The sequence below is a fragment of the Thermobia domestica genome, chromosome 6 (assembly GCF_964235325.1).
Source record: "Thermobia domestica chromosome 6, izTheDome1.hap1.1, whole genome shotgun sequence".
NCBI classification, from domain to species: domain Eukaryota; kingdom Metazoa; phylum Arthropoda; class Insecta; order Zygentoma; family Lepismatidae; genus Thermobia; species Thermobia domestica.
In genome coordinates, this window is record NC_137459.1 from 77,352,189 (window position 1) to 77,374,922 (window position 22,734).

At 35.3% G+C, this 22,734-nt stretch overlaps 1 protein-coding gene across 1 annotated transcript in view; it reads right to left on the reverse strand.

Annotated features, from left to right (window-relative positions):
* The window catches only part of LOC145688064 (uncharacterized), a gene marked incomplete in the record, with an annotated part of 846,580 nt that overhangs the window by 308,115 nt on the left and 515,731 nt on the right, over nucleotides 1-22,734 (reverse strand). Inside the window, 1 exon segment of the mRNA XM_081761771.1 lies at nucleotides 6,934-7,069. Coding sequence (XP_081617897.1) covers nucleotides 6,934-7,069 — 136 coding nt within the window.

Consider the following 22,734-nt stretch of genomic DNA (forward strand, 5'->3'; position numbering starts at 1 on the left):
AGAAAATAAGAATGGAAAGGTAGACAGTAGTCAGGGAGAGAAGTAAAGTCTTAGGAAGATGGAAACAATATGAAGAAGACATATAAGAGTAGGGATAGACCACGTGCTCTAAATGTTGAAACAGAGCATGAAGTACGTGAGAGTGATAAATTATTTAATATTCATCGGGATTTGTTTGAGAAAGCTATATGCAAGATTAGGAATGGAAAGCAACCGGAATAGATAATATACAAATCCAATTTATTAAGAAAATGAGAGACAAGAGCAAAGAAGAAGTATTCCAACTCTGCATTGAAATATACGAAACAAGAAAATGGCCAAAATACTTCTTGAAGATGATCATTATACTGTTGGCTAAGAAATCGAACCGAGAGAGATGTGAGGACTATAGATCAATTAGTCTCACATTATATGTAGTAAAGATCATACTTTGAATATTGGCATTGTACAGAGGAACAAATATGAAGTTGACGAGGAGCAAGTCGAGGTTTGAAGAGGTAAGGACACAATTTTGTTATTAATGGTAAATATTGAAAGGTTTATAGAAAGGGAGAAGCAGAGTATGTTGCATTTATTGATATAGAAAAGCCTTTTGATTGGTTTAACTGAGAACTGATGATTGGTTTAACTGGGAGTTCTGAAGAAGGTTGGGTTGGTATGAAAACATAGACATCTCAAAAGAAATTCATAGATTATAAACAAAGAAGTAAGTGTTAGAATAGATGAATGAATGACTGAGGAGAGTGCAACTGAAGGAGAGTTCGACAAGAATGTTGCCTCTCCCCGATGTTATTTAATATCTATCTAAAAACAGACAGTGAAAAAGAGCTTGCATAATGGAGGCAGTATTTCGGTAGGAGATAGTACGATAAGTTGTATAGATTTTGCAGATGATGGCGCTTGTGGCGGAATCTAAACAGAAGATCAATAAGATGTTAGAAAACTTGAGGAATTGCTGTGATGATTATAGATTGAAAGTAAATGGTAGGAAACCAAAAAACAATAGTGATTGTAAAGACATGATCGGTGTCAAATAGGGAAATAGAAGGGGAGAAAATAGAAGACTAGTTTTCGGTACCTGAGAAGTATCATTAGTGATGATATGAAGTGCGAACATGAAATAAATGCAAGGATAGGATTGACAAAAGAAGCATCTAGGAGGAAGATAAGTGTATGTTGTGGATCCTTGAATGAGTTGAGAAATAACTCATGAAGTATTTCGTGTAGAGTTTAGTATTGTATGGGACATAATAATAGAAATTGCACAAAAGCGATGGAAAACAACTGGGAAATTTCAAAATGTGGGTGTGAAGAAGAACAGAGAGCATTAGCTGGATCGAGAGGAAAACGAATGAGAAGGTGTTAGAAATTATGAAAAAAAACAACATTCTTATTTGTAATTAAAAAGAGGAAGATAAACTGGTTGAGATATTACCTAAGAAGGAACTATATCATAACAAACGCGCTAGAAGATGGTAGGAAAAAGAGATAAGGTTGAAAGGAGATTATAATTGATCGGCGGTATTAAAGCAGGAAAATCGTTTGTGAAAACGAACTGAAGACCGTGGTGCATGGAGCTGTAATTGGCAATAAGGGCAGGGCATCTACGATGATAATGATGATATATCTATTAATATTTTTCACATATCCTAGATACTTTCAATCAAACATAGCGTGCGTATTGTATATATCGTTTGTTGATTTGCAAGACATTTCCACAAACTGATATATACTCAACCATATTTTTGTATTATCATCTGCAGGTGAATAAAATGGGAAAGTCCACTCGAACAAGAGAAATTTGCATAAACGTCATGTAAAAAACCTCGCTCCCGATTTACCTTCTTTAGCTTTCATGCAATGACGTTTAAAATTTTTTGAATGCGATTAATAGAATACCTTTTGACAGCGGCAAGCAAATTGAGTCTTATCACGTATCGCAGCAGTTCTGGCTATGGTGGAATTTTTGATTGTTCATATTTTCAAAAGACAAAAGAGAAAGGCAAATATTAATGCAGAAGCACGAATACTCTTTTCACTACCTAATTGGTTTCCAACTCTACAACGCTCAACATCACCTGCTTCTGTATGATATGAAACGCACAATATACACCAGCTATTTTGCAAAAAAAGCGGAAAAAAGGTCTGATAATACAGTCGAATATATGTAGACGTTCGAAATAACGTGAAGAGGATACGATGGCTCTTCCATAGTCTTTCAGGTAGATTAGTAGCATAAATCTCATTTATCTAGGGGAAACACTCGAACAATGTTTTATTGTGGCAATGTCCATTAAATGTCAGACATAATTCATCCTTTGTGGATTAAATCAACCACAATAGACTAAATTTAATGCAATTATTTAACATTTTGCAGGTGCAAGAGAATGAATACGATTACGAAAAAAATAAAAAAAAATAAAAAATAAAAGCTCAGGTCCACCGACCTAAACTTTCTAGCACTTGTAGCTTTTCCTTCCAAAGCAGGAGGTGCTAATACGTCAATAAACTGGAAGTGACTTAATCCTGATTTTGGTCACTTGGCTCCAGTTTGTAGGGCACACATTTTGACCGGAGAAAATGTCTACAATATGTCGTTTTATAATTCTTACTTCGTTAAAAAAAATATATTGTTTTATTTGTTACATTAGGTTAGAATTGTTTAAACATAAAATATGCATATTTGCTTATATTAAATATGCTATGTTGTTAGCTAGCAACAAGAGAGTGACAAGTTCTTGATAATGTAAAGTCCAACAATTATACTTTGAAGATTAAGAAAAAAAAAACAAATTAATAAAAATGATTTTGAAATACAAAGTAGCAACATATTTAACTCAGAATCATTTGTAAATGGAATTTTCTCCATGAATGTGGGGAAATTTGAACTTATGGACTTCTACGACTGAGAGATTTTCTGTTTTTTCTTAATACAAAATCACGTCCAAATCGGATTAATTTCATTTTTAAACCATTGATAGTCATATTCTTTAAAGTGTGTTTCAATCGTTACTTTCTTGAAGATCCTAAAGTGCTTTGTTAGTCAAATTGTAATAATCCAATTACTGATGTTTATATAAAGGTCATTCAATAAGTTTACCACAGATTGTTATAATATTGTTATTAGTTGCAATATAATAATGAGATTTGTTACTTTGATTCTTTGGCTACAAGACCAGGATACTAAATGACGGATCTGTGCTGTGACGGATCTGTTCCAACGTTCTTTCCACGTTTTGAATCCACTTCGATAAAATTGAAGTAGCTGACTCTCACACAAGAAATGAGAGCGCTGTCGAATATTTCTTCCTCGCAGCTAACTTTCAGAAGACCAAACAGGAAGAAATCCGAAGGAACCAAGTCCGGACTATAGGAGGCTAAGGGTTGACTTATCCATTTGTTATGACTTTCTGGTGTGTTATCTAGGTTGTGTGAGGATTTGCATTGTCATGATGGTATTTGATGAGTTACCTTGGATCTCCGGTCTCGTGGTCTGGAGCGCAAGTTGCACCTTATCCAGCGACAAAGAATAATGCTCCTTGTTAATTGTGGAGCTATGTTCCAAGAAATATATGACAAAGGCACTGCATTGATACCAGAAACAGGCCATAATTTTCTGCCCTAATCTGGAAAATCCAGTTTTTTTTAACCTTTGTAACCAACGTTGGATACTATCGCAGTCAATGTGTGATTCCTATGAACCGGAGGCAACTTGCTATGAATTGCTGTTGCTGATTAATCATCATCCTTTTTTTTTAACATAAATTCCATCACTGACTGTTGTCTGGTCCTGATGACTACTTCAGTATCCACTGCGGTTTACCTGTATACAATAGGAAACAACAATTATTACTATGTTGAAGTCAAAGGATCAAAGTCTGTTCATCTAAAATTTCATCATCATGTTGCAGCTAATGAAAATATGATACGTATCTGAGCCAAATTTAGTGAACGCCCTCTGTAGATAAGAATATATATATTTCTTGCGGAATGATAGGCCCTACTATATTTCAAATATTGCAGTTTTCAAATATCATATCAAACTGGTTTAAAACACTAGCGTGTGCTTAGTTACACATACGAGTTCAAATATTGACTTCAATGTACTGAAATAATGATATTTTGTTTGAAGAAGAGAACAATAAATGCAATTAAATAATGAAGAATAACTAATATAATTATATGAAGATATGAGTATACATATGTAAATAAGTGGAGAAAGATACATAAATATCCTTCAGATTTATATGCAATTTTCGCATGTATGTAGCTTTTAGAAAAGTCTGTGTTACCGCTATGGGAAAAGAAAAAAAAAACAATAGCTACAATATGTTAGGTAATAGCGTGTTTGCTTTTACATTTACAGTACGTAGAAAAAATAATATTTTTTTTAGCAGAATAAATAATTGGAGACAAACGTTATACTTTTAGCGCCATACAAGCTATATGTTTCTTTTTTTTTTCAAGAACTACACATGTGAATTAACCTTTAATCATGTCAGTTTGTCCAGCACAATGTTGTTTATTGATTGATATCTAAACTAACTTTGGACAGTATTTTAGTTAAAAAGAAATTAAACTTGAGTTAATCATAATTCTTGCTTATATCTTACTGACCATGATATACAGAGAGTTTTAAAATAACATTGACAACGTTTGGGAGGTGATTTCTGACACCAAAATAGACAAAAAGTATAGACCAGCCTAGGTGCCGAAATCCGTCATTTCTGAGATTGTCCGTGTTGTTTTGAAACACTCTGTATATACTGCCATTTCGTCATTACCATAAAGAAAAGCTTTATGTAAGTATACTGTAATAGCATCTTCATAAGTGGTGCGATTCTCGTACAACGTCATTTTTTAAGAAGACAAACAAATTTGCTTTTTTCTAGGTTTTCTCCCCCCCAAAAAAACTACGAATGAGTCGCCAATTATTGAAGATTTTTATTCTACTATAAAATATATATTTAATATTTTTTCTACGTACCGTATATGTAAAACCAAACACGCTATTAGCTAACATATTGTAGCTATTGTTGTTTTTCTTTTCCCATAGCGGTGACACAGACTTTTCTAAAACCTACTTACCCACACATTTTTGTTCAACTTAATGAGGTACACCGATTAATGCGTATTTCATCTTCAGGCTTTTTCCCGTTAAATGTTAATAATATTGTAGAATTTTAATTAACTTATGTAGAAGATATAACAAACTTGAATTCATTAACAGCGTTATTTTTCAATGATATTAATATGGCGTCGCCACATATAGAATACACATTATACATACACAGGACATATAAAAGAACGGTGAGGTTGCCAAGTTTAATAACACATTTCTGTAACACCTTGTTTTGACACAATCTATTCAAAAGCAGCAGACATAGTCAAATTTTCCAGTGCTCTGACAGCAGCTTGCTTTTCAGACTTACTGCGAGCCCTAGAGAAAGAAATCATCCATTATGGTGACTCAATATGAGCCGTATTTCTGTGTGTCCATTTTGAGGTGTCGAAGTTCTGCAAAAAGCAAGATTTGGTTGTCGTCGTATGTCTGGTGACAACTTGTGCGAAGTTTCCTCAAACCAATAGCTATTGGTCTATTTTTTTTTAATAGACCAAACAGGAAATCAGTCATACGGAACGTGTTGCGGAATTCCTAAACACACTATATAATGGTATGTCACATTTCTAACTTTTCTGCAAACCAGAAAATAAATGTAGGCATTTCCATGCAGTTCAATGCAAAAACACATATAGAACCAGCTTACACTGCTATCTGCTATTACACTTCCGAAATAAAAATTTCGATCATAACACATTCTACCTAAGAATTTGCAGCATAATTAATAGTAGTATTTTTTTAATGTTTCTGTATAGTTCCCATTACTGTCTGCTACAGTACTTAAAAAAATGAAATATAAATTAATAAATGTGCAATTTACTTTAGACGTTTACCACACATCATTCAATAAACTTGTCAATGTTCCCGACGATAACCTTTCGTGGATTGCTCTTCCCCGGTATTCACATGACAGGGTTTATCCTGGTATTCACATGATAATTAAGAACTAATGCAAAATGAATCGCCAGTCCGGACACAGAATTACTGAACTCAGAGCTCCTTCATGGTTAAATGTTTAGCGTATGTGCCTTCAGAGTTGGTGGCCAGGGTAGGATACCAGGTATTAGGTCTTACGGTTTGCATTCCATGTTACTCTCTGGGTCCAGGTCTCATATAGTTTCCGTGTTAGCAATGATTATTCAACTGCAAGCCAACAAATTTTTAATTTTATGAAGTAGGTATACGAACCACTAAACTGGAATTAAGTTGGATGATAGATATACACTGAGAAAAAACTGTAGGTGGCGTACTTAAAAAGATAGGTTACATGCGTAATTCCTGTAGTTTTTAAACTTAACGTAGAGCAGACGTACAACTGAAAACGCATGTTTTATAATACTTTCTGTATAAGTGTTCCATCTATACGTACTTTCCGTATGAAACAATGTAAGCGGTCAGGATCTCACATACAAATGGACGTATAAAACATATAGCTGACGAAGGTAACATAAGTATATGCATGTGATATTCGGAAATCTGTTAGATATCAGACATCCTGCAACGGCATGATGCAACATCTAAGGGCAGTGCGTATGCAGCATATGGATAACGTATGGTCCATGCTGATTTTTTTATTAAGCAAGAGACTCCGTATATTTGTACAATATACCGCTGTCCGGAGAACGGACTTTTCTCAGTGTTGTCTTGTGGTCTATTTTATCAACAAATCGATCGCGATAGAACTTCATAGGCGTTACTTTTATCTCCTGAAATAAATAATTTCTTCTGTGCGCAAATCATTATCACAAGCATAACTCTGTGAGTATAAAAATAATGTTGCAGAATATAAATTAAGGTTTCGGTGTACTTACATGCATATGTGCTCCATAACCTGGGCTGCCCATGAAAATCCAATCAACTTTCTTATTTTCTGCAGTGGGAGGGAGAAAATATGGTCGATCATAATGCTGGCGAAGAATCCTAGCCACTCTATCATCACAGTTACTCCTGTAAAAGGAAAGGAAATAGTAACATTCAAAACCGGATGCGTAAATGTGCAGTTATGTTCACACCCAAAATGTTAATCATCTTATTTTAATATGTCTCTACTTATATGTCAAGATAGCACATTTAGATATATACGAGGTGTGTTCAAAAAAGTATCGAATATTTTTTTCCGCGAAAACCAATGAAGCACGGGACACTTTCTTCAGTGTAGATGTAGAAGGGACACTCATACGCAATCGGGATTTTTTTTCTGCCTGCAGAAAGCACCAGTCACTGGCAGTCGGCCAACGAGTGAAGACGTATAGTGAGCGGTCGTAGACTTGCAAAAATAGTTTCAAAAAAGATTTTATATACATTTTAGAGAGACCAGTGAGATCATTCAACCCCCTGAGTTTTAGATACATATAAATTTAAATCAATAGTAAATACTAATGATTCTCGTAATACACTAATAAGAAGAGTGAAAATCTACTTATATTAATGGAGAAACTTGCCTTCCCAGGAAAGAAAAGAAAAACATGAAACATGACACAATACTACTGATACGTATATACGTTGTTATTTGTTACAATTCTATATATTAAGGGCATTAATATTTTGAATGGATAGATGGTTCTTGATACTTTTAAAATAAACATCTATTCCGAAAACCATTTTCTTGAAATAGTTGCAAGAAGGTTTCGCAAATTCATTTAATAATTGATAAAAAAATCTATATCTATTAAAATCCTACGATAGCAATAAAAGCGTATACATCGTTTTGAGGGGAGGAAAACAAGGGTTTGTATTTTCGCAGTGTTAAGAGTTAATTTCCATTTACTGTACCAAGTAAACAATTTGTTCAAGGTTATTTGTAGGTTTCTGCTGACCTGAAGGATTGTTGTCCCAAGCGATTAAAAGGCAGTGTCGTCTGCGTATTGAAAGATGTACACATTAGGCGGAGGGCTCTGCATGGCGGAAGCGTATACTATATGCAATAATGGACTAAGAGTGGAACCCTGTTGTACATCCGTATGTGAGAAAATGAGCGTTGATAGTACATCTTCTATTGAAACATATGCGATACGGTTACTTATAAAGGAGTATATGAGTCGAAGGTAAAAAGTGGGCAGGCGGAATAACTGTAGTTTACGTAGTAAACCATAATGCTACACTTTATCGAATGCTTTTTCTAAGTCCATGAGGACTAGACAGGATGGAAAGCCCTTATTGTACTGATTCGTGATGACTGTAGTTAAACGAAGCAGTTGATCACTGATAGAAAATTTAGGCCGAAAACCTGCTTGATGTATTGGTAATAAATCATATGCGTTAAGATGTGCATGAAGTCGATTTACTAGAATCTTTTCGAATAGTTTACTAAATACAGAGGTCAACTGAATCGCCCGATATGAACTGACATCATGAATGAGCTTATTTTGTTTATGGAACACATACTTCGGAAACCTTCTACTGTAACGGGTAATAACCAGTTGAGAGGATGAAATTATAAACGGAAATTAACAAAGTGGTAAGAGAGACCGGTGATTCTTTCATCATCCTATAAGAAATGCCGTCCATGCGTGGTGCTGTGTTTCGTTTTCTGTTAAGAGCTGAATGAAATTCAGTCTGTGCAATAGGCCTTGTAAGAGGATGATTACGATGTGACGCAGAAGGCTGTAGAGAACAGATGGTGGAGAGATCAATCCACTCATCACGGCAAGGCGATTCTGATGGAGTAAAAATTGGTCAGCGAAAGCATTTGCCTTATCGATATCAGTGTGAAGTGGCACACCATTAATTAGAAGCGGATACGTATTTATTGTATTTTTACCCGTTAGTTGGTGAAATTTCTTCCAGTATCGGGTTGGATGTACTTCGTCTCGCAATTTGTTGCAAGTACTAATCCAGTGCTTCCGTTTGTATGCAATAAGGTAGTTCCTAACTGCTCTTTGCCATTGCCTGTGGTAAATGAGCTCTTCCTCATTACCAGTGCGGTGAAATTCTCTAATGTGTTGACGTGTTCGCTTTACAAGTGCAAGATATTGAGGTGGCAATTTTGGTTCGTACCCACATATTTTGTCTTCAGGAATACTTACACGTGCATTTGTTGTTAAGGTGCCAGCAAGATGAGTGAGAGTATTGTATAATTCGTGTTTGCTACTCGGTGCAGCAATTTCTGTAATATCTCTATCAATAGTCTGCCTATATGTGCTCCGGTTTGCTCGATCATATAGTTTGACAGTACGGTAGTCGGTTTTGGACTGTGGGCAACGGGTCCTAGTCAACGATAACATAATTGGTGCATGATCGCTGCCTATAGTGTCAAGGATTTGTATAGTGCAGTCATTGACTAGATTAAGAGACGTTATCACTACATCGGGTGTTGTTTGACTAATTGGTCGTAAATGACTAGGTAAGCGATGTACATATAAATTCAAATTTTGATTTACATAGTCAAGGAAGTGTTGCTTTTCTCGGTCGCCTAGACTATGAATGTTCATATCTGCCAAGATTATGACATTTCGGAAGTTATGTGCTATGTAATGGAGAAAATCAAATTGGATCGGGTGTCGCGGCCGTATATAGATTGTAGCGATATTGATAACAAGTGATGGGTAATAGATTGACAAAAGAAGATGCTCCGGATGATTGATGAAAATCTGTGGATGATATTGACGAAACGCTACCTTAGGGGAAAACCCAACTGCAACCCCGCCTTGTGCTCTTGCACCAGGTCCTGAATAGTCATGGCGATATATTTGATAACCTGGTAGACGTATTGTGGTGGTAGGTTTGAGTGCAGTTTCATTTAATGAAAAGAGGTCAATGTGTTCCTGTAGCAGTATTTATTCCAGTAGAAGTTTATGTTGTATTATTAAGAATCGAATATTAAGAAATATAATATTTATAATTGCCATAATGAGAAATACAAGTGCTATGGTTATATACGGTTGTTTCAAGTGGTGCGATTTGAAAATGAGCATATTGTCTGGAGTAGGTAGCGTGGAGATTGATATTGAAGATTGATTTAGCAGTGTCACTAATAGTGCGAAAGATATGGTCATGTTGAAAAGGTAGTATGTTTTGAAGCACTATAGTTAAACAATGGAGAAGATCCTCAACACTGACAGGGTGTAAGATTGATTGCGCTGGTGGCGTTGGTTTGTCAGAACGTCGGAGAGGTGCTGTAAACTCTGGACGAGTAGGCTCTGCCTGTGGCTTTGCCTTGCAGCGATAGCTGTAAGTAGGGTACGTGACACATTTTGGAGGTTGCTGTTAGTTTTTACACAATCTAGTGTTATGTTGTTCACCGCAATAGCCACATTTAGGTTGAATAGAGCAGCAGTTCGTAAAATGAGAATTATAAACTTGACATTTCTCACATCTGATAGGCATTGGCCAAGGAGTTTTTGACGGTTCTACCTTATGGATCTTTTCTAAATGGGTGCACCGTATGCTAATAAGTGAGCAATAGCTTGTTGATTTTAGGATAATACCCGAATCATATAAGTAGGGCCTGATTATTCTTGATAAGAATTCATTTGTCAACATCGATGTCCTTTTGAATAAGTTCTTCACGTACTTCTTCATCTGTAAATTCAGGTAGGACGCCACGAATGACCACAGACAGCATTGGTATCTTCTTCGGATGTGAAGGTTGTTTGATCCTAGAATCCGTTTTCTTAGTAAGTTTGGCTTTTTACAAAAGATCTCGTAGAATGCCTTGTTTCTCAAGTAGGTGCCAAAATTCGGATCTTTTGTCTTGGTGGTATAGCCATTTCTAATGTGAACTATTTGCTCAACATTAGCACGTGGGACGTATTTAGTGATCTGCAGAAAAATCATCTTCGGATGTGTGTATTTAGCGTCAAAATCAGTAAGGAGAAAGTTATAAACCGGATCTGGAGTTCTGCCGAGAAAAGCTGCTAATGGTTCTGAGCATGGTGGTCCCGTGTCCATGGCGTTGTCGACATGAATTGGTTGAATGTTAGTAGAATGGGATCCACAGCGGAATCTTTTTGCAGACTGGCTAGAATCAGTGGATGGATGTCTCGCTACCGGTCGTTAGATGTACTCGCTACTGGCTCACTTCCCCATAAGAAATGTCTAGTGCGACTGGAAGGTCCAACGGGTGCAGCTTGAGTAAGCGAAGTGCTTGCGTTGGTAGGAACCGAAGCTGGTAATCATATATGTCTACCGTGAATCGATTGCCCGTTACTGATGCCAGAGTCCGCCATCGTAATAAGGTAACGTAGGGCCGAAGCCCAAATCAGGATGAATGTGAAAGAGAATATAATGAAATGAAGTTCAAAAAGTGAAAACTTCCGTCAATCCTCTAAGTGTTGTATATGTGCTTTGCTCACAAATGCGTATTGCAACACTTGGTCTTAGCTAGCACATTAACTGACACAAGAGAGGTTAGGCTCCTTGATTCAGTATGAATAAAAGCACCTGAGCTCCAACCTATAACTTTTGATTTCACACGTCTGATTTACGGTTATTTGTGATTTCACGTTTATAATAAAGACAAATATTTTAAAGTATGCGTATTTAAATAAATTACTTAAAGAGATCTTTTTCATAAATTTTATCCCTTTAAATTGTTGTTCAAAACCTTTGCATTTTAATAAGCCTTCTGCAAAATAAATGCACATGAATTATCCTGCCATCTTTGGGGTTTTGTTTTTATATTATACGTTTGTGGACGTTTATATGTTTGTGATCAATCCTTTCAACAGCGAGATCTCGAAAACTACAGGCTCTAGAAAGATGATTTTTCACTGATCGATTGCAAATTTTGCGTAGATTTTCTAGTTCTAAATGAATATTTTTTTTAAAAATCATGGTCATTATTTCCTTATTACGTTTTTACGGGTACACTGGAAGTGTTGAAATTTAAAAAAAAATAAAACTAAAGCTTCATAGCCTACCCATTATACATTTCAATACCACATAGTTGTATATAGTAGTTACATATCTCTCAGGCGTTTGTTTCATGGCCAAATTATAATGAAAAACGAAGGATAACCATTTCTCCAGTCCAGGTTGAATCTTTATTGTTTGTAGTGTTTTGCCCAATGAACACCATATATCACTGACATTATAATTGATTGTATGTGTAATATATTAGCTGATTTTAAAATATATAAAATGATAATCATGCCTGTTGTTTTGTATCGCTGCGCAACATGGTCGCTTACTCGAAAGGAAGGACATAGATTGAAAGTATTTGAGAACAAGATCCTGAGACGAATATTCGAACCCAATAGAAACTTTTTTTTTAGGATTCCAACTCTACCATGTTACCAACAGCTAATGAAGCCTTTCTTAGAAGAAGCGTCTTGAGTATGGACAACATTATGCGCATGAGCGACTTGTGATTCTTCCCAAGAGAGGATATGTTTTGATTTTGTTTTTACAAAATCACTCTTGTGTAAATGAACATTTAGGAAAAAAAATAGATCTATGAACTTCTCTGAATCTTTCAATATCTGCTATAAACTATCATTATTACAAGCTATTACACAAAGAAAACATGTAACTGCTGTTCAGTTGCAGTTGAACCTGCCAAACGTATGGCGATGACAACTGAACATAATTCGTTAAATGTATTTAGCTAAACTTATTCAGTGTCTGAGCCAGATTGATTGGTAAGCACCTTCTTGCCTCACTGTTGGACTATATGCGTCCACTAATACAGGCAATATAACGTGTGTTACACTGCTTACTGGACATTTCACAACAGACATTTAACTAAATATGTTCAGTTGCCATAGCCATACATTTCGCAGGTTCAACTGGAACTGGACAGCAGCGACTTTTTTCCTTGTGTAGATTTTAGGTAGTTTTAGCGAAATGCCGCCAAGTGTACCAAATGGTTTGATGTCATAATAAAGGAAACTACATTTCCGAACAAGAAGTTACATTGTGCTAATTCCTCAAATTTACATGATCAGATCAAATTTCAAATTTAAATAGTAGTCATAGTTATTTACGGAAAACTTGTTGAAGTACGAAAAGTATTAAAGTGAAAGAAGAATGACTGAAACTCAACTTCGCATCCTTTATTCTTTCACACCCTCATGTACCAGATTTGTCACACCTTTTTTTAAGTAACTTTCTTTCTTTCGTTTCTACTTTATATATTTCTTTCTTTCTTTCTTTCTTCGTTTTTCTGTCATTATGCCCTCTTCCGTTTTTCCTTTTGTTCGTTACTTATGGTAGAAACTACTTCCAGTTTATTTCTCAGACTCTTATCCTTTAATGTTTTCCTATTAAATGCATTTAAAAAAAACAATGAAGACAGGCTATTTGCGACCATTTGATAAATTGTTTCGGAATGTGCTTCAAGTGTTAAACGAACAACCATCAAAGGAATATTTCTAGAAAATAACCATTACCTCAGATTCTAATGACCATTGAATGATTTGTTTGCTTAAACGTTAAGTATAAAGGTAAGACATGTAGTGTATTTTATGCACGTAAGTCAAACAAACATTTTGATTAGTTGCTCAAATTTTGAAAGTTCACCAGGGGAGAACTGTTATTGCGTATTGAACCTTTGGACACATAGATAGACAATTCATATGCATCTAAACGATTAACACGTACAAACAAATAGTACTAAATTTAATTGTTACCGTTCATGGGCATTTGAGAGTAACAAGTAATTTCTATGCAAGAGCGGATCATGGAAAATCACGCGAGGTTCCTCAACTCTTCCATGAGGAAATTATACTTAACGAAATATCACAGTAGAAGGAAATCAGTAAAAGACGAATGGCTGCAAGAGTAGGTGTTTCCCAAAATGCTATTAGGTGTTTCTAATAGCTGTTATATCCACGGGACTTGCAACATCTACATTCTTTTGAGAGGAACGTGTATCTCTTGAAATGAAACTTTTGTCGTGGTTACTAAGGAAGTGTACGCAGAACCCAATGTATCCATCCTTCGTCCCTTTCTTTACAGATGAAGCTGGATTCACAAAATATGATATCATACATCCTCACAATCGTCATATCTAGGAAGAGGCAAAACCACATCAAGTTGTCATAGGTCGTCACCAAAAATATTTTGGTGTGAACGTGTAGGCAGGCGTAATCGAAAAGCTTCTCTTAGGGTTCTTTTCTATTTATTTTTACTTGACACAACATTTAACGGCTAGCTAAATCTTCAGTTCATACAATATGAACTTCCAGAACTTTTAGAGGATGCACCTCTGAAATTGAGACGTCACATGCAGTTCACTCATGGTGGTTCTCCACTACATTTATACAGGCAAGTTTGCGCTTATCTTAAAGTTATATATCTTAAAAGATAGACAGGAAGAGGTGTTTGACATGTCTGACTTGCTGCCTCCTCCCGATCTAAATCCATTGGACTTTTATTTATGGGGTCATTTAAAAGATGCAGTTTACGCGACGATGTGGAAGTTTTTTTCACACAACGTATAAACGATTGCTTCAAAGCAAATCGCGATACACCTGTCATATTAAAAATGTGCCTTGTATCATTAATACGTTGCTCCAATACGTATGTTCAAGCTGGTGGTGTACATATTGAGAACGCATATTGAGTACGCAGAGACGAGTAAAGAGAACATTTGAAACATGGAACATCAATTGACCAATGCATAATACTTAAAATAACCATACAGTACATCTCGTGTTTGCATTTGTTTCATTCCTTTTACTATGTATTGCATTTTCTAATTTTTCGCACATACTGTGGTGTGCATACTCATTTTCCACGCCAAGCATTTGTTAGTGTTCTAATATTTGATTTGTACGTAAATCCAGCCACCCATAGATTTCCTACTGGTGGATGGTCAAGATAGCGTTATTTTCAGTACTATTTTGGTATTCATTTCGTGAACTTAAATCCTAGTCAGGCATATCATTGGTCACCAGAGGGGTGGAGAGGTCTACATGTTATTGGCAGCAATGCTAGTACGTATAAAGATGGTGGATTAATTTGTATTTACTCACAATACGTACGTCTTCCCATGAATTATCACATACTAATACCACGCAGTTGTGGCGTGCGTGGTCCGTCAAATACTCCAGTGTGTCAACCAGCGAATCAGCATAATTCATCACAATTCGCGTAATAATATTATGCATTATACATCAACAGACGAGGTTAAGCAGTAAGGCTGTAGTTTCAGATTAGTAACGGCACGAGTTAAACCCTCCTCCGGTCATCTTCACATTCTAAGCGTTTTCGAAAACTTATAAACCTTGTCGAACAAATGCCAAGATTGTACTACATAAAAAGCACTGTTCGAGAATTATAAAATCCCATTTCCATTTAAAATGAATGTATACATCATATCTGTTGGTTCAATATAATATGACTTTCCCCAATGTAAGTTTATACTACTACTACTACTACTACTACTACTACTACTACTAATAATAATAATAATAATAATAATAATAATAATAATAATAATAATAATAATAATAATAATAATATAGTCAGTACTGCTTTACCCCTTTCGTTTGGTTTCGCCAGCAAGGCATTTCTTGTCAAATTTTCGTCAATAAAGACCCTATGGCGCCATTATACAGTATTTTCAATTGTAGGAACAAACATTAAATTTCCACAGACATTTTCGTCTGTTGAGAAGGGGGTACACACTTGAATTTCAAATAAGTCCCCGGAAAATTAGGTTTTTGAAGAAGGTTGTGGACATTCCCACTTGCACCCTACTGGTTGTCCAATAGGAATTACTAATAACGTGATCTAATCGGGCTTTCACTTGGCACAAAAGGCCCCGCACTACACTGCCCTTTAAATGCACTATTTCTTGCACAGAATTGAAAGAAATTGAGAACATAAGCTTATAACGCATATAACTATCTGTACTATCAATTCATAAGCATTTAACACACTTTCAAAGAAAGCTTTCACACTCTGTTTCACTATCATAACTTAGTAGCCACAAAAAGAGGAAAGAAAAAGAGCCCGTTTGACTTGCCACTAAGTTAGCTTGCGAAAATTGAAAAATCAAGGAATAAAACATTCCTTTTTCCACTGATCACTTTGTAATATATAACTGACATATCACCAATATGACTTTATCGATAGACGTCGATAATACACAAATCACACTAACAAGAAGTACAACGGTGAACCATTCTCCAATAAAGAGAAACCCTGTCGAAACGAAAGTACAATCCTTCGGCTGGACAATCTTCCGGCTAGACAATCTTCCGGCTATACAATACGAATACAAGTAAAGTAGGAGCGGAACCTACTTTAGCTTGTAGAGTCGGATACGTTAACCACGCCCCCTATCGCAACTGCTATCATTTCCTCTAACAGTATTTCCATCTGTTGTTACCTTAAAATTCCACATATTTTTATAATTTTTTCTTCCTACTTTTTAAACTTTTTTATTTTTTTCTTTTCTTTAAAAAGAAGAACATATTAAACCAAACCAATGATTCTAACATATTCTATAGTGACTCTTACAACATATTATGATTTACTCAATCTATTTTACAGTGCTTTTTTCCTTTATTAGTTTGATTACTCTTGTGACGCGTCCATATTCGTCGGCCTCATTCCGCACGAAGATGACACGGCACAGCCACTGGTCGTTACATTATGTTTCCAAGATTGTTATTGTGCATTGAATCTGTCTTCGTAATGCACAGGACCGAGTAATAAGACCACTTCCTTCATTGGTAGCTAGTACTCATTATGCTTCTTGAATTCATAGTTAATGAACATTATGTAACCACACAGAACACAATACAAAGTCCTAGATATCAGAGAAAGTAATTTGAAATATTGAGTTAGTTGAAACGAATTAGTGTTGCCTTTTTGTGTTCTTTCAACACAAGTTCATTTCGACCTAACTATCTGGAAAAAAAATAAACGGGAATCTCTCCATTCCTTTGGGAAATCCATTTATTCTGCATTGATTAATTTTGCAATGCGCATTTTCGGAAAGAGCAGGCATGACTTCTTTGTAAATTTAATTGACCGCCAGCAGTGTGCTTTCAGGTATTCGAAATAAACGTCCCTAAAGTTAATTTTTCCACGCCTTCAGCATCTTCTAGCTCCGAAACTATGTCGATAGGTGAAGCATTGCACAGACCTTTTCTTCTTGTTTTGACCTCAGATGCCCACCGTTAAATATTTTGTACGCATTAATCGTTCATGCTGTTATTTTTCGATACAGAAAGCACAGACATCTCATTCACTTAGAATCAATTTTGGAAATCCAAACATGAAAGGAAAATGTAAAGCAGGAGAACATAGAAATCATATTGCAGGTTTATTCAAAATCATTCCACACATAGGTATCAAATTTGATATACGAGGACCTTTTGATACACAAAGTACAAATTCGCATTCAATGGTATACATTTTAGAAATTATACTCTGAAGAGGTGAATATATTGAATTTTATAGGAGTTTATTCTGACCTGTTTCAATTAGAGAAAGGAATGTATTGGATGTAGTAGAGACAGCTTAACTAGAGTAGAAATATTCATTCATTTTGACGAACCTAATATGGTAGACATAGAAGAGAGGATTATCTGAACCGTTACATTGGAGAGACTTCTGGTGTGAAAGTCTGCTCTAACTCGAATTCATCGTTATCGCTTCAGAGTTACAATCAAAATTCGGATTTATTTCAAATTAATTTTTCTTTAATTTTATTTTCTATCAAGTAAATAGGGGCATGGCGGCTCGTAGTAGAGTACTTACCTCTTGTGTGTGGAGCCACCGTTCGATCCCTGGCCAAGTAAGTTTGTGGTGGATATATCATGTCCGTGCGTTTTCTCGGGGTACTCCCGTTTTCTCCAAGTTTCTTATTCCAACCAATTATTTCCTCATCATTTACTTGCTAATTATCGTCTCCATTAGCCTAAAAGGCATAATCGTACGACGTTAAACTGAAACATTTTTATCATGCAAATAACATGGTTTCAGCTAATTCGATATAAAACCTACATTGTTTAATGCCATTAAGCATGAGGTTTTGTGATACACCACAGACATCAGGGAAAATGCATAAACTGAAATGGTTCAATAAACCCTACTCGTTATGTTACCCACATTACGCTGCAGTGATTTTGGTTGCATAGGCTACGAAGAAAAATTCTCACATTGACTCAGGAATTACAAGGAAAAAGGATTACGTGTTGCTTGTCACGGTGTCGTTTCCACGACTCGATTTTGGTGTTGTTTGTCACGGCATTGTTCTTTCTGATTTATCTTATATCATAATCGTGAGGATTTACACAAAATCCACCCATAAGCTAAGAGTTTCCTGATATTATAACAATCAAATCCATTATAATTATTTATGAACAGTCCCAAGAGCGTCCTTGGATTACTCTGCTGTTAGCTGTTAACACCACAGCTAAATTTATTCGAGTTATTTCAAACACTCGAGGTAATAATCTGTGCTCCCAGAAACCTACCAAATGCGTTTCAAAATTGATATACGCACAAATTTTCTGTGTTTGAATGTGTAACTAACGTTGAGTCTAGACATGTCATCAGACCACCTATAAGAAGCGTGGCAAGCCCGTCAAATATCTGCGACCCGGACCTTCAGGAAGACTGTGATGAAAATTATATTTTCTTTCAATTTTTCAGAACTTTCTAGAGGTTAAACTGAATAAAATTAAATTTAAATATATAGATTTACCAATATTTTCAACACATTTCGTGAAAAGAACGAAGTTCAATTCATTGATAATATAAGAATTTAGTGACTTATTATTAGTATTTGGCTATTTCCAAACCCACAGAGATTATTAAAATACACCGGTGAGCAATTTATATATATATATATATATATATATATATATATATATATATATATAGAGAGAGAGAGAGAGAGAGAGAGAGAGAGAGAGAGAGAAATAGATATAGATATAAATATAAATATATAGCCTTTCTGAGAAAAATGGAGTATTTATAATTGAGACAGTGAGATTTATAGCAAGAAAAACTACCAGAAAAAAAAACGAAAGCTTTACAAAATATTCAAAGGGAATGTAGTTCTTGCCGTGATGAGATAGCAGAAGTAAACGAGCAGATTATATTTCAACAAGTTTGACCATCTCTTGAATGGTTGAAGGGAAATTTTAGACCATATACATATGATAAGTTGAATCCTAGAGTCAAAAGATAATTCATTTAATATTGAAATGGCCAACATTAAAGTTCTTACGGTTACCATAGATAAGAATATAAGAGGTACATGGTCTGAATCAATAATGACTCTTCAGATTTTGCAACGGTGAAAGGGGGGAGCAAGATAGTTCACCAACGTAAGAGTTGAACATTTTTATTAGTATATTAGTATTCAATTTATTAAATAACAGAGATTTCTCAAACCCAAGGGGCAATTTACTCACTAAAATGATGCTCCTAGTCTGAATACTTAAGCAAAGCTAAACAATCTAATATTGTATCGAGGCATTTTTTTAATGGAAAGGAAATAAATATTTTTTTTATGAATGAATCTGGCTGTGGCAGCGATGGAACACCTAGACCATGAACTGAGTAATAATCTTGTCAAATATAACCAAATGCATAAGTCAGTATTTGTGCATCTGCTTTCTCGGATCTGACTAAGTCACACAAAATAAAAGTCTTTCATTTTTTATTCTCATTGAAATTTGTAAATTGAAGTTGCAATATTTGTGTTGTCTTAACTTTGCATAGCACTCTGAATTTTGACTGTACGTAAATTTCATTATCATTAACGTAAATTATCGTTAAATCATGAGCCATTTGGGAACAAGGTACTCCAGTTTAGAGTTATTTTGGTCGTGATAACATGGACAAATATGTTAAAAGAAAATAGTTTCATTGGATTCAGAATCCTCAAATTAGTATGGAAAACTCAATTAGAAATGTATTCAGAAGTGGACACTTTCATCATTCGCTCAAGCAGTGCTTCAAAGAACCCAAGCTTTATATAACTTGTCTCGTGATTCTATGAAAAGATATGACTAGATGCATTCGATTCAGCGGTCTCAAATCAGTATAGAAAACACAATTGGACTTTTGTGTGGATACTTTTTTACTAGTGTCCGTAGTGTTAATTTTTTGGGTCAAGTGAAACTAAATCATCTAGCACTGTTGTCAATAGAGCATGAATTTGCCTCTAAAATGAACTTCCTTCGGGCAATTAATAACTTCATCAATAATAGAATATTCAGTGTTCTATCTACTATTAATCAAAATTGTTCATTTTACGGTATTATTTATTGAAGAAATATGCTATATTTAATTTTCTTGTTTCCAGAAGAATGTAACTGCAGAGGAGTACTCAGAAGAAATAAAAAATAATGTATAAGACTTGACGACAGAATACAGTTAATATTTCATCATTTGGAAGTACATGATAGCCTGAGAAAATGTCACAAAAGCTTGAGGCTTATACAAAAATTTCAGTAGTTAATAGCAGTATTTTATTTCGGATTTATATTTACCTTAAGGGACGACGTGCAGTTCGCGCAGAATGCAGATTACAAGATTTTGATAACAAATATGAAACCTAGAAATATGAACCAAATGCAATGCGATATTATAGTTATTACTTTATTTCATGCTTATTGGCACACAAATTCTACTTTTTGTGTATCATCGCAGAAAGGCTGCTGCGGATATTGGGATTAGCACAAGGGCTATACGAGATCGGATTTGAGTTTCGTAAGTTAACATAAATACTTGTGTTACAATTACAGTTTGAAATTTCCCTATTCTTATGACTGCCCGAACTATTATATATATATTTCTTAAATGTATGGGGTCATGGTGGCTCAGTGGTACAGCGTTTGTCTCTTTCGTGAGGTCTCTGGTTCGATCCTAGCTCGCATCAAGGCAACTTTGTCGTAGGCGAACACCGTATACGTGGGTTTTCTCGTGGTTCTCCCATTTTCTTCTTTCCATCATGTTTTGTTCAATCATCACCATTTCCTTTAGCATACTCGGCATAATCGTGGGACGTAAAACTGATATATTTCATTTTATTTTTCTTAAGTGTATAAAACCCAGTTACTTACCGCATACCATAACGGAAAAATAAAACATTATATAACAAGAGGTAATATTAAGAAGTGCCTTAAATGTGAAAATGTAATTATATCAATTTATGATACTTTTGTCGTATTAATGATGTTTTATATTTGTTTGTCAACTAGGCTAATAATAACTCTCTCGCCTCAAAGGCCAAAACACTTCTACTTATTCCAAAGGGATCAAAAGTAAATCTGCTTGACAACTCTTACATTTTACATCCGGCGTGTGTGAATCTCGGCGACAAGAAGATATAATAAAAACCGGAATGGAAATTCTGTGGTAAAATCGTAACAAACAATACGTCACCAACATACAAAGGGTAGTCATAAAGTTTTAATTATCACCTCAATACATTCAAATAGGTGATGGTGTGAATCCTTCTATATGTATTCACCCTTCAATGCATCCCATTTTTTCCAAGATTAATGACTTGGCGGAGACTTTGACTGTAGAAGTTTTCATTTTGGCAGGAATCGTTCTACAAAAAAATTACATTGATGCCATTCTACCATGCAATGGTTTCTTTATCCGCGGATGGATGAAAAACCACTGAGCTCCATGTATGGATAATACAGAAAATGATGCAAAATTTGATAGCCCACGTATGGTAACAGCATACGTGATTGTGTCCTGTGCAGAATGAGCTCGGGCGTTGTCGTGAAGCAAAATGACCTCTTTTAGAACTTCCCTCGACGCTTCGTCTTGATAGCCTCCCGTAACCTCGTCAGGAGCTTTAGGTAGTATGATCCTGTGATGGTTTGCCTGTTTCGAGCTTAATTTGTTAGCACCATACCATAGCAGTCCCGAGAAAACAATCAGCATCAATTTGTCCAGTGATGGTTGAGTCTTCTCCATTTTGGCCGTGATCATTCCACTTGTTTCCTATGCTTGCTTTGCTTGTATGTCTCTGTGTCATAATGGTGCACCCAGCACTCGTCCGTGGTGATTAGGTACTTAAAGATGTCATCTATATTGGCCTGACATAACTGTAACATTTCCGGTACTCCCTCGGTTCGGTGATATTTTCGAATGATGCAGGCAGTAGCAGAACCCAACGGGTGACAAGTTTTATTATGTGCAAAATATTGTGCAAAATTTTGAAAACTGCTCCACGACTGATTTTCATATTTTCCACTATCGCCTCGGTAGTGATACACCGGTGTGCGAGCACCAGGGCCTCCACTTATTTTGCGTTTCCTAGTTCACAGGATCTAAATTTTGATTTTATATTTCTTGTGACCCCTAGACGGATATATTTAAAAATAGTTTCATTGAATTTAACATCCTCAAATCAGTATAAAAAGCACAATTAGAAATTGATTTAATCATGGACACTTTTTATTAGTGTCATGATCGTTAGTTCTTTTGAGGATTGATTCGTTGCTCATTTGACTTATAATACGTTATTCTTATCTGATCAGAAGAATAATTTACTGACATAATAGAATAACATTTGATGACTAATCCATGTATTCATCATTTTATTTTTCTATCTATTAAAATGCCACAATAGCAATTAAGAGCGACTGAGCTCCAACTTATAACTTTAGCATTCAAAATTTTGATTTACGGTCATTTGTGATTTCACATTTATAACAAAGACAAATATTTTTTAAAAA